This window comes from Poecile atricapillus, chromosome 16 (assembly GCF_030490865.1).
Source record: "Poecile atricapillus isolate bPoeAtr1 chromosome 16, bPoeAtr1.hap1, whole genome shotgun sequence".
NCBI classification, from domain to species: Eukaryota; Metazoa; Chordata; class Aves; order Passeriformes; family Paridae; genus Poecile; species Poecile atricapillus.
In genome coordinates this window covers 12,366,542-12,379,087 of record NC_081264.1, presented here as the reverse complement: position 1 = coordinate 12,379,087, position 12,546 = coordinate 12,366,542, and the positions used below count along the sequence as shown (strand labels likewise).

General features: G+C 67.9%; 1 protein-coding gene across 3 annotated transcripts; it reads right to left on the bottom strand.

The window, feature by feature from the left end:
• Window positions 1-927: 927 nt before the first annotated feature.
• EMID1 (EMI domain containing 1) lies at window positions 928-12,024 on the bottom strand. Of its 3 annotated transcripts, XR_009278989.1 has the most exons (16): window positions 11,822-12,024; window positions 9,358-9,471; window positions 9,168-9,271; window positions 7,168-7,254; window positions 7,017-7,078; window positions 6,795-6,909; window positions 6,443-6,541; window positions 6,129-6,266; window positions 5,706-5,792; window positions 5,565-5,617; window positions 5,429-5,482; window positions 4,041-4,085; window positions 3,916-3,960; window positions 3,055-3,139; window positions 2,134-2,224; window positions 1,139-1,196 (listed from the first exon to the last, which is right to left on the bottom strand). XR_009278989.1 is itself a non-coding variant. In XM_058851868.1 (15 exons), the coding sequence occupies exons 1-15, from the start codon at window positions 11,965-11,967 to the stop codon at window positions 1,072-1,074; spliced, it is 1,359 nt and encodes a 452-aa protein (XP_058707851.1). In that variant the 5' UTR covers window positions 11,968-12,024; the 3' UTR covers window positions 928-1,071. The 3 variants fall into 3 exon arrangements, 2 of the variants coding, with proteins under 2 accessions (XP_058707851.1, XP_058707852.1); XM_058851868.1 differs by lacking the exon at window positions 2,134-2,224 and having other exon boundaries at window positions 928-1,196; XM_058851869.1 differs by lacking the exons at window positions 3,055-3,139; window positions 3,916-3,960 and having other exon boundaries at window positions 928-1,196.
• Between the last annotated feature and the right edge of the window lie 522 nt (window positions 12,025-12,546).

Genomic DNA, 12,546 nt, shown 5'->3' with positions numbered 1-12,546 from the left:
CTCGTGCTGTGCCTGCCATCAGACGCTGGCCACAAGGATGACGTCACTGTGTGACATCGCCGTGTGACGTCATCCCACCACGCTGCTTGGTGGTGTGTCCCGTGAGGTCACAGGAGGGGTGTCCCGTGAGTGGTGTGACATGGGTGGGTGTCCCAGGGGGGACATTGCATGGATTGGTGTCACATCGTGGGGGGGAGTCCCATGGCACAGCCACGTGACCCCTGCGTGCCCCTGAATGTCATCCCATCCCATCCCAGTGCAGCTGCAGCCTTCCTGTCCCCATCCCATCTCCATCCCCATCCCCATCCCATCCCAGTTCCCATCCCCATCCCATCCCATCCCATCCCATCCCATCCCATGGATCCCATCCCCATCCCCTCCCATGGATCCCATCCCATCCCATCCCATCCCATCCCATCCCCATCCCCTGTAATCCCCATCCCCATCCCCATCCCATCCCATCCCCATCCCCATCCCAGTTCCCATCCCCATCCCATCCCAGTGCAGCTGCAGCCTTCCCATCCCCATCCCCATCCCCATCCCCATCCCCATCCCAGTTCCCATCCCATGGATCCCATCCCATCCCATCCCATCCCATCCCCTCCCATGGATCCCATCCCCATCCCATCCCCATCCCCACCTAACCCCGATAGGTTCCCACATCCCCCGTGAGGTCCCTGGAGCACCGAGTGACACCACAGGACACGGATTTGGGGACATTTAATGACCTCGCGGGTCCCAAAGCAGCGAAGCACACAGCGCAGCGGGGTCCCCACCCGGGGGGGTCCCCACCCCCCCCTCCGTCCCCTCCCCCCAGCCCGGGGTGCCCGTGGGGGAGGACGGGATGGGACAGAATCCATCCCCCCGGAGCTGTCCCTTGGAGAGGGGGGACACAAACGGGGTTGGGGTCACCCCTCACCCTCCCGGGGGCTCAAGCAGCGGCGATGGGGGCGAAGCGCGGGGTGGGGGTGCCGTGCCACCAGTAGCACCAAGAGGGAGGATGGGGATGACCCCACCCCGCTCCCCAGGGCGGCACAGCGGGGGTGGCCCGGGGGTGACACCGCGCCCGTGTCACGGCTCCGGGGGGCGCGGGGGGCTGACCATGCGGTAGGGGGGCTGGCCACCGCCACGCTTGCCACGGGGCACCCCGGGGGTCGCCGTGCTGGGGGCACCGCTGCCCGAGCCGGGCTCTGGCTCTGCGGGAAGAGAGAAAAGGGGTGTCAGGGGTGGGATGGCACCCCCTGCCCCAAACATCCCCAAAACAGCCTTGGGGGCTGTGGGTGTGCTGCCCCACAGAAATGGGGCTCGTTGCCCCCCCTGTGGCTCTGGGGGTCCCCACCCGAGGACCCCCCAGCTGGCACCCCTGCCTGGCACCCCCGGTGTGGAAAAGCACAGCTGGAATGGGGAGGGGGAGAGGGGATGAGGGTGGGGGGCACCCGCTGTCCCCAGCTGGGCACCTGGCACGGGGGGGCTGGCACCAGGGGACCCCTTGGGACAACGGGAGCTCTGGAAGCTGCTTCAGTCCGAGAGGGTCCCCGTGGCCTCCGGCGAGCCCGGGGGGCTCCGTGAGTCTCCCTTGGCTTGAGGGGGTCTCCATGGTCTCCCTTCTCCAAGGATTTCCTTGAGCCTTGGGGAGCTCCATGGGTCCCCTTGATCCAAGAGGGGTTTCCATGGTCTCCTTTGGAGTGAGAGGGGCTCCATGGTCTCCCTTGAAGCCTGAAGAGCTCCCTTGGTCCAAGAAGGGTCTCCATGGTCTCCTTTGGAGTGAGAGGGTCTCTCCTTGGTCTCGCTTAAACCTTGGGGAGCTCCAGAGTTTCCCTTGGCCCATGAGGATCTCCATGGTCACCTCCCAACCCAAGAGTATTTCCATGTTTGTCCCTCTCAATCCAAGCGGTTCTCCACGGTTGTGTGGCTAAATCCAGGAGGATCTCCGTGGCTGCCCCTCTCAATCCAAGCGGTTCTCCACTGTTGCCTCTCATTCCAAGCAGGTCTCCAGGCTCTCCTGTGGCCCCGGAGCTCTCTGGTGCCCCGTTCCCGGTGGCTCCAGCCCCCCCTGCTCCACGCCCGCTCCCGGGGGTGCCGCGGCGCTCCAGGCTCATGCGGGGTGGGGCAGGGTGGGGTGGGGGTGGTTACCTGGCCAGATGATGGCTTCCAGCAAGGTGACCCTTCTAGCCAGGACCTCCAGCCGGGCCTGCTGCCGCAGGAGGGTTTGGAAGCTACTGGCCTGGGGGAGAGGGAGAGAGCAGAGCAGAGCAGAGCAGAGAGCGTTGGCCCCGCGATGGGCACAGCACGGGGACACGGGATGGGGACACGGGATGGGGACAAGGGACGGGGACACGGCACAGCAGGGGTGGCACAGCGTGGTGGGGGCACGGCAGGGGTGCAGCCCCAGCGGGATGGGGGTGCTGGGGCATGAGGAGGGGGTGCCAGGTCTCCCAGGAGGGTCCTCCCAGTCTCAGAGGGGTGCCGGGGGTCCCCCATCCCTGTGGCTCCTTGGGGACAGGGGGGTCCTTTGTGCTGGCCCTGTGGCAGATGCTGCTGGCTTGATGTCCCTGATAGTGCCCTGATGGGGACACTGATGTCCCTGACCTGGGGGTGCTCCCTTTGCCACCCCCAGCACACTGAGCTCCACAAAACATGGGGGGACATGTCCCCAGCCTTCTCAGAGGGCCACCAGCTTGTCCCCAGCACAGACTGTCGCAGTGTCCGTGCCTGAGGCGGGCAGTGCCCAGCTGGAGGTGAGGGTGGGGAGACCCTGGTGGCCTTTTAGTGGTTCCATGTGCTGGCCATGATGCCACCATGTGGGTGGTGACATCCTGCATGGCTGATGTCATGATAGCCAGGGGCCACCGTGATGTCACGGGGGCCTGGTGACCAGGGATGGGGGTCACCCTGCTGTCCTGTCCCCCCATGGCATGAGGAGGGGCTGCCAGGGGTCCCCTCCCTGCAGCTCCATGGCATCACTGAGCCAAGGGCCACCGTGATGTCATGGGGACCCGGTGACCTGCTGGCAGGGGTGGGGCTCACCCCGGGGGTCCCCGTCCCCCTACTCACCGTAGAGCCCAATCATTGTTTCCAAGATTAAAACCCTCTCCGCTAAAATCTTCAGCGCCTCGCGGAGCTGGTGCAAACCCTCCCCCTGGGGGAGAGAGGGACGGGGTGAGGGGGGGGGCTGCACCCCAAATGGCCCCAGCCCACCCCCGGGGAGGTGGGGACCCAGGGACCCCCCGACTCACCACAACACCAGGGGATAAAGAGTGGGGGCACCCCGGGGGGGGTCTGAGCCCACCCTGTGCCCCATCACCCTGTTGAGGTGACTTTGGCACAGCCACGGACCCCCGGTGCCACTGCTGGGGTGCTGGGGATGAGACTTGGGCAGGGCTGGGGACACACAGGACATCACTGGGGTGCCAGGGATGAGGTGTGGGGCACTGGGCATTACTGGGGACACACAGGACATCACTGGGGTGACAGGGATGAGGTGTGGGGCACTGGGCAGAGCTGGGGACACACAGGACATCACTGGGGTGACAGGGATGAGGTGTGGGGCACTGGGCAGAGCTGGGGACACACAGGACATCACTGGGGTGACAGGGATGAGGTGTGGGGCACTGGGCATTACTGGGGACACACAGGACATCACTGGGGTGACAGGGATGAGGTGTGGGGCACTGGGCAGAGCTGGGGACACACAGGACATCACTGGGGTGACAGGGATGAGGTGTGGGGCACTGGGCAGAGCTGGGGACACCTTTGCCAACACCCGGGACCCAGGGACAAGCTGTGGGAACAAGTGGGGACCCCGAGGACATCACTGGGGTCCCAGGGACGGTGTTGGGGTTCTCCCGTACCCATCACCCCCCAACCCAACCCCTGTGCCCCCCTCCCGTCCCCGGTGTCCCCGGTGCCACTCACCCAAGTGCCCCTCTCGCCCGGCTCGCCCCGGGGGCCCGGCTCGCCCTGAAACACAGAGAGGAGAGGGCCTGGCAGCGGGGGGCACGGGGGGCTGCGGCCGGGGGGGGCCCGACCCACCCACGTACCTGTGCCCCGTCCTGCCCGCGGCTGCCCGGGTGGCCCTGGGGACCCTGCGGGGGGACAGAGCCCATCAGCACCCGGGGGGCACGGCCAGACCCCCAGCAAGGGAGATGCTGGCAGACCCCGCACCAGACCCCCCAAACCCCCCCCAACCCAAACCCCCTCCAACCCAAAACCCCCAAACCCACCCACGGCCTTGAACCAGACCCCCAAACCTCCCCAGTGGCCACACACCAGGTCCCCCCATCCCAGCCCCATTCCCAGCCCCATTCCCAGCCCCAATCCCAGCCCCAATCCCAGCTCCAATCCCAGCCCCATTCCCAGCCCCAATCCCAGCCCCAATCCCAGCTCCAATCCCAGCCCCAATCCCAGCCCCAATCCCAGCCCCAATCCCAGCCCAAACCCCAGCCCCAGTCCCAGCCCCAGTCCCAGCCCCAATCCCAGCCCCAATCCCAGCCCCAATCCCAGCCCCAATCCCAGCCCAAACCCCAGCCCCAGTCCCAGCCCCAGTCCCGGCCCCAATCCCAGCCCCAGTCCCAGCCCCAGTCCCAGCTCCAATCCCAGCCCCATTCCCAGCCCCATTCCCAGCCCCAATCCCAGCCCCAATCCCAGCTCCAATCCCAGACCCATTCCCAGCCCCAATCCCAGCCCCAATCCCAGCTCCAATCCCAGCTCCATTCCCAGCCCCAATCCCAGCCCCAGTCCCAACCCCATTCCCAGCCCCAATCCCAGCCCCATTCCCAGCCCCATTCCCAGCTCCAATCCCAGCCCCATTCCCAGCCCCAATCCCAGCCCCAATCCCAGCCCCAGTCCCAGCCCCAATCCCAGCCCCATTCCCAGCCCCAGTCCCAGCCCCAGTCCCAGCCCCAATCCCAGCCCAAATCCCAGCCCCAATCCCAGCCCCAATCCCAGCCCCAGTCCCAGCCCCAATCCCAGCCCCAGTCCCGGCCCCAATCCCAGCCCCAGTCCCAGCCCCAGTCCCAGCCCCAATCCCAGCCCCATTCCCAGCCCCAATCCCAGCCCCAGTCCCAGCCCCAGTCCCAGCCCCAGTCCCAACCCACACCTCCCCCCAGCCCTGAACCCCACCCCCCAAACACCCCCATGGCCCCCAGCCCCATTCTGGGGGTGGTTTTGGAGGTCGGGGGCACCATCTGGGGACACTGCCCACATCCACGCTCCACGGCAGGGTCCCAGCTCCGTGTCCCCACAGAGGGACCCGGAGGAGAGCACTTTGGGGCCACCCCGCAGGAAAGGGGTGTCTGGAGCAGAGGTGGCCCCCAAACCTCTCCCCTGCATTGTCACCCCACCCTGACACGGCCCCCACAGGAGACACCCGGGGAGACAGAGCCAGACCCCCCAGCTGGTGTCACCGAGCGGGGCTGGGGACACTCACCCTGTCCCCCTTCTCCCCGGGGGGCCCGGCAGCCCCGGGAGCTCCTGCTCTGCCCTGTGCGGGGACAAGGGGGGACATCAGCCTCGGGGGGACGCTGGGGCTCAGCCCTCCCCGTGCCCCCCACCCCAGCACTTACATCGGCTCCTGGGGGCCCGGGGGGACCGATGGGACCCGGGGGGCCGGGGGGACCTGCAAGGAGAGGGGACACGGCTCAGCCCCGCCTTGGGGCACCCGAAGGCATGGGGGGGTGACAAAGGGAAGGGGGCGACACCCTCACCCATTGGCCCCACGGGTCCGGGGGGTCCCATGGGACCCGTGATGCTCCTGGTGGCTTCGGTGAAGGTGTTGGAGAGGACAGGGTCCCCTGGGGGGAGAACAGAGGGGGTTGTTTGGGGCTGGGCCCCCCGTGGCTCCCGGCACCACCTGGGGACACTGGAGGGACCACAGACCCCTCCCCTGCTCACCCCCGTGTCTCGTCCCTGTCACCCCAATGATGGCAGAACGTCCCTCCCCAGCTCTTCCCAGTGCCCCACACCTCATTGCTGGCACCCCAGTGCTGCCCAGTGCCCCACATCTCATCCCCGGGACCCCAGTGCCAGCCAGGGGGTCCCCACACCACCCCCAGCCCCCCAACCTGGCTCTGCCCCAGCCCCCAACCCAGTCCCGTTCTTGGGGACCCCCCCAGCCCAGTCCCCCTTACTGGGCTCGGCCAGTCGGGGAATCGCCGGCCCCACAGGGGCAGGGGGGCCCGGGGGGCCGGGGGGCCCGGGTAACCCCTTCTCTCCGGGGAACCCCCTGGCTCCATCTCGCCCGGGTGGTCCTGGGGGGCCGGGGGGACCTGCAGGGAAGAAGAGGAGGGTGAAGATTGGGGCGTGCCCAAAGCTGTGCAGCGCTGGAGCCCTTCTGAGCCCCCAGAACTGCTGCATGGACCCCCCGAGATCTGCCCACCAGCAAAGGGGGGGCTCGGCTGGGCCAGGCACCAGGCTGGGGTCCCCCCACTCTGTCCCCCCTTACCTGGGGGCCCCACCGGACCCTTCACTCCAGGAATTCCCGAGGGTCCCCGTCCTCCCACGTCGCCCTTGGGGCCGGGGGGTCCCCTCCAGCCGGGTCTCCCTGCGGCACAGCAGCACCCTGAGGGTGGGGACACCCGGGGACAGCCCCTCGGGGTGCCCCCGCCCACACCCAGAGCTGGCCTGTCCCCGTGGCTGGCTCAGTGTCACAGCTGGGGTGGGACAGCTTTGCTTTTCCCCCAAAGTGAGGGGTCCTGCACCCTCCCCGCCCCTCCCCCAAATACTGACAACACCCCGGTGCGCTCCCAGCCCTGCGGGTGCTGTCAAGTGTCGCTGTCGCTGTCACCCTGCCTTACCATCATCCCCGGGGCTCCCGCGGGCGGCTGGGGACCCCCAGAGCTGCCCAGCCTCGGGCCCCCCGCTCTTGGGGGCTGCTGGGGTGGGGGGCTCGGCCACCGCCAGCCGGGCCACCTGGCAAAGACACGGGAGGGGTGGGTGACAGCGGGGGGCACAAGGTGACCCCCCCAGGGCTCTTGTGCCCCTCAGGGGGTGCAGGGGGAGGTGGCCAGACCCCAAACCTGCGCCTCGAGGGTGGCGAGCCGGGCTGTCAGCTCCCCGACACGGCTGCAGTTCAGACACCCTGCGGGGGGAAATCGGGGGGCACAGGCGGTGGGGTGGGGGGCACCCAGCCCCCTGTGCCCCCCCCGGCGGGGCTGGGGAGGGACCCACCTGAGAAGGCCGTGGGGTGCAGGGGGGGCCGGCGCGGGGCTGCGCTGGGGCGCCCGGTGTCCCGCAGGGTGAGGAGGGTGTGAGCCTCTGCCGAGGAATGGGGGGTCAGCAGGGGGGCACCCCCCGGGGGGGCATCGCCTCCTGTCAGAGACCTTCCCGTTGTGCTTCCCTCCAACGAGCTGGGGGTGCAGGGCCCCACCCTCGCTCTAGGTGAGCCTCACACCCACAATCCCACCCAGAACCCTGAGTCAGGATTGCCCAAACCCACCCGTGGTTTTGAACCAGACCCCCAAAACCCTCCATGACCGCACACCAGACCCCCCCGACCCTCCAAACCCACCCACGGTCCTTAACCAGACTCCCCAAATCTCCCCATGATCACCCCCAATCTCAGCCCCAAACCAGCCCCAGCCCCCCCCAGTTCCCTCTCTCAGCCTGAACCCCATCTCCCCAAACGCCCAAAAGCGGGGGACACAATCCTGGGGACACTGCCCGCATCCACACCCCATGGTGGGGTCCCAGTCCCCTGTCCCCACCGAGGGACCCTGGGGACAGCGGCTTGGGGCCACCCAGCACGGCAGGAAAGGGGTGTCTGGAGCAGAGGTGGCCCCCGAGCCCCCCCACGCTGTCACCCCACCCCGGCACGGCCACCACCGTGCTGCAGGGGACAGCCCTAAGTGGGGCCAGATGTGGGGCAGGCGGCCAAGCACGCAGGGAGGAGGAGGAGGAGGAGGAGAAAGAGGAGGAGAAGGAGGAGAAAGAGGAGAAGGAAGAACCCCCCACCTCCCCCAGCGCTGCTCCCACCCAGCTGCCTCCCGATCCCCCGTGTCACCCGCTGCCCTGCAGACCCTCGGTGCCACCCCGGGCTGTCCCCACCCCTGGGTGCCACCTGCTGTCCTCACAGCTCCGGTCCCACAGAGCCAGGGCTGGGCTGGGACCCGCAGTGGGCTCCTGGGGGAGAGGGAGGAGGAGGAGGAGGAGGAGGAGGAGGAGGAGGAGGAGGAGGAAGAGGAGGAGGAGTGGTGACAATGGGGACAAAGACCCCCCTGTCAGGAGCTGGCAGTGCCTGTCCCCCCCCCGCACGGCACAGCCTCGCACCCATTCATCCACTGCCCACATGGACCTGGCCACCCGTGGGTGGGGGGCTGCACCCCCCTCGTGGGCACTGCCCTGCTGAGGAATGTCCATCTCTCCATCCACCCACACCCCGTCCATTGCCTGTTTCAGTTCCCACCAGGAACATCCCATTCACTCCTGTCCCCCTGACTGGTCACACACTGCCCACCCAGCGGGATCTCCATCCATCCATCCATCATCCATCACCCATCCATCCATCCATCCATCCATCATCCATCAATCATCCATCCATCATCCATCCATCATCCATCCATCATCCATCCATCATCCATCCATCATCCATCCATCATCCACCCATCCCTCATCCATCCATCATCCATCCATCCATCCATCCATCATCCATCATCCATCCATCATCCATCATCCATCCATCATCCATCCATCATCCATCCATCATCCATCCATCCATCATCCATCCATCCATCCATCCATCCATCCATCCATCATCCATCCATCCATCCATCCACCCATCCATCATCCATCATCCATCATCCATCATCCATCCATCCATCATCCACCATCCATCATCCATCCATCCATCATCCATCATCCATCCATCATCCATCATCCATCCATCATCCATCCATCCATCATCCATCCATCCATCCATCCATCATCCATCATCCATCCATCCATCATCCATCCATCCATCCATCCATCATCCATCCATCCATCATCCATCATCCATCCATCCATCCATCATCCATCCATCATCCATCCATCCATCATCCATCCATCCATCCATCATCCATCCACCCACCCACTGGTCCTTCTCCTCACCCACCCCCACCAGTGTCACCAAAGGCCGTGTCCCACAGCCCCTCCCCACCCTGTCCAGGTCCCCCATCCACACCAGCTCCCACCTTCCTCGCAGTTGGCTCCGGCGTGTCCGGGGCAGCAGCGCCATTCCAGCGCCGTCAGTGTCCTGTAGGTCACCCTGTAGAGCGGCCGGACCACGGCGCGGTAGCTGCGGCGCAGAGGGGAGCGCTCAGACCCGTGCTGGGGCCACCACGGCTGTCCCTGCTGCCAGGGGACCCCGGTGGCCGCGCTCACCTGCCCCCGCTGCAGGCCAGGGGCCAGCGGCAGCCCTGGAAGACCCTCTGGAGGAAGGTCCCGTTCTGGACGTGGCACGACACCGTCCGTGTCACTGTGTAGGAGCACCAGTTGCTGCAAGGGAAACCAAACTGCTGATGCCCCCAGCCCTTCCACAGGGACACCGTGGGGGTGCTGCCACCCGAACTGTCACCTTGGGAGAATCCCATTCCCGGTTTTTGGGGTGCCCATGGGGGAGCCCTGCCCTGACACGTTGTGGGGAGCTGGGGCCCCACATTCCTGCTGCATTCCCGGCATGGCGCTGGCGCCGGCTGGCCTGGAGCGGGGCCCGGAGCCCCCCCGCACCCCCAGCCCACCCCACACAAAGGCTCCTTTCTTCTGCCCCACATGCCAGGCTCTGCCCACCCCCTCCCCGGGCACCCCAGCCTCAGTTTCCCCCTGCGGAGGGGGACACACCAGTGCCGTGACACACCGAGTGTCTGTGTCCCCGCGGCAGGAAGGACTCGCCGTACCCTCGGCAGCTCCGAACTCAAAGGCTGCACAATTTGGGTCAAAAAATGAGCTTTTTGGGACCGCTGCAGCGCTGCAAAGGAGGGAGGCGGTGGCAGCGGGGACAAGCGGGCGCCGCGGGGGGACAATTGTCTGGGAGGTGCCGGAGGCGGGGGGGACAGCGGGGTGGCACAGGGCTTTCCGGCTGGGCAGCGTCCCAGGCGGGCACCGTGCCAGGGCCATGGAAGCGCAGAGCCCGCCGGGGCTGTCGCCACGCTCCCGCTGCCACCCTGCGGTGCCACGGGGGTCCCGGCTGGCATCGTCCCCCTCGGAGGGACAGCCAGCTCCTGGGCGGTGCCAGCTCCAGCTGTGGAAATGCCTGTTGGGATGGGATGGGATGGGGATGGGTCCCGGCTCGCTTCCCGAGGGGAATGCCCTCCCAGGAGCGGGGCAGGGAGCGAGGCAGGCTCTGGCATGTGAGCGCCCGCCTGGCCTGGAGCGACCCCGGCCCACCCGGCTCCGCACCGGCACCGAGGGGCTCCGGGCTCTGCTGCCAGCGCTTGTGCCCACCCGGGGCAAAGCCCACACCAGGCTTGGCTCCGAATCCCACTCCCATTCCCAAAATCAGCCGCTTGGCTTTGCGCCCCCGACTTTGGGCACGTGGGATCGCAGCGATTCGTCAGGGAGGGATGGGGTGGGATGGGGTGAGCGCTCCTGGGTGCTGGGTGGTGGCCTGGGGGGTCCCGGGGGGACACGGCAGGGTTGTGCCAAGGCGCCGGGGGCTTCCTGGGCTTGGCCGGGAGGGGAAGGGGAAATGAGGCGGCTTCTGCCCGTCGCCTCACCGAGCCGAGCGGAACCGGGAGGTCCCGGCAATCCGGTGCCGGAGACACGGCCAGAGACAAGGGTTTCCTGTAAACACCACCCCCACACCACCGCTGCGGCGGGACAGCGACCACAGCCTCCCACAGCACCCACAGACCCCCGGAATGGGCCACCTCCAGGGCACGGGCAGGACCCTGGGGCTGGGGACCTTCGCTCTTCACCAACTCCAGCACTCCCACCATGCCCAGCATTCCAGTAGTCCCAGCACGCCAAGGCAGCCGCAGGATCCCAATACGCCCAGGCAGACCCAGCAGCCTCAGCATGTCCCTGTACGCCCAGGCAGCCCCAGGAGTTGCAGCAGTAGTGCCAGGATGCCCAGCAGCTCCAACAGTCCATCCCAGTAGCTCCAGTAGCCCCAGTAAGCCCAGCCCCAGTATGCCCAGGCAACCCCTGGATCCCAAAACGCCCCGGTAGCCCCAGACCTCCCTGCACCCTTCTGAGCCTGGCACCTCTGATCCCCCCAGTAGGTCCAGTTAGACCCAGTAACCCCCCAGTAAGTCCTGCCGGCCCCAGGAACTCCCGGCCCCAGCAAGTCCAGCTAACTCCAGTATGGCCCAGTACCCCCAGCCTGCCCCTCCCTGGAGTGCCCAGCAGCCGGTGCCCCCCGGTCCATGGTGCCCCCTCGGCCGGGACACAGCCCCGCAGTACCCACAGAACGCCGTGCCTGATGCCCCCGACAGCCGACACCCCCATGCCTGATACCTTGGACCCCCTGGCACCCCCAGATCCCCGGAGTCTCCCAGGTGCCCACATCCTACGTCCCTGGTGTCCCGGGTCCCTGATGCCCCCGGTGCCAAGCCCTCGGTACCCGCCGGTGCCTGGTGCCCCCGGGACCCCCCCCCAGCCAGCAGGCGATGCTGCCCGGTGCCGGTGCCCCATCCCCGTACCCGGTGCCCCATCCCCGTACCCGGTGCCCCATCCCCGTGTCCCCGGTGCCCCATCCCCGTGTCCCCGGTGCCCCATCCCCGTGTCTACCGGTGCCCCATCCCCGCGTCTCCGGTGCCCCATCCCCGTGCCCGGTGCCCCATCCCCGTGCCCGGTGCCCCATCCCCGTGTCCCCGGTGCCCCATCCCCGTGTCCCCGGTGGCGGTACCTGCGGGCGGCGGGCGGCAGCAGGGCCGGGCTCCAGGCGGCTGCGGGCAGCGGCAGCAGCAGGCAGAGGTTGAGGCAGAGCCCCAGGGCTGCGGGCAGAGCTGCGGGCAGGGCCGGGCGGCGGCAGCACCCCCGGCCCCCGGCCATGCCGCTCCGCGGGGCTCGGCGCTGCCCGGCCACCGGCACCGAGCGGGAGGCGGGGGAGGGGAGGAGGAAGGAGAAGGAGGAGGAGGAGGAGGAGGAGGGATGGAGGAGGGATGGAGGAGGGACCCCCCGCTTGCCCCCCCCGCCTGCTCCCCCTTCTTCCGCCCCGCCGGCAGAGGGGTCCCGCTGGCGGGGCGGACACGGGGTGCGGGGGCAATTTGGGAGGCTGGGGGGACAAACCGGCCCGGGGGGAGCAGGAACGGGGGCCAGGGGAAGCTCAGCCCGGGGAGGGGGCGCGATGCGCGGCTGGGCCCGGCTGTGGGACACCGGTCCCCGTGGGAGCGGCCGGGGAGCGCTGTGAGCGTGGGAACACACGCGTGTGCAGGACCCTGCGTGTGCCTCCCTGTGTGGGCGCGTGGCTTTACCCAAAACTCCGCATTTGTCCATTGAATCGCACACTTTTACACGCGCAGAACCCACGCGCGTCTGCACACCCAGGTGTGTTTGTGCCCGCGTGTGTGTGCAGGGCCCGGGCGTGTGCTCACCCACCCACCCCCTCCTGCCTGTCCGCCTCTTTGTCCC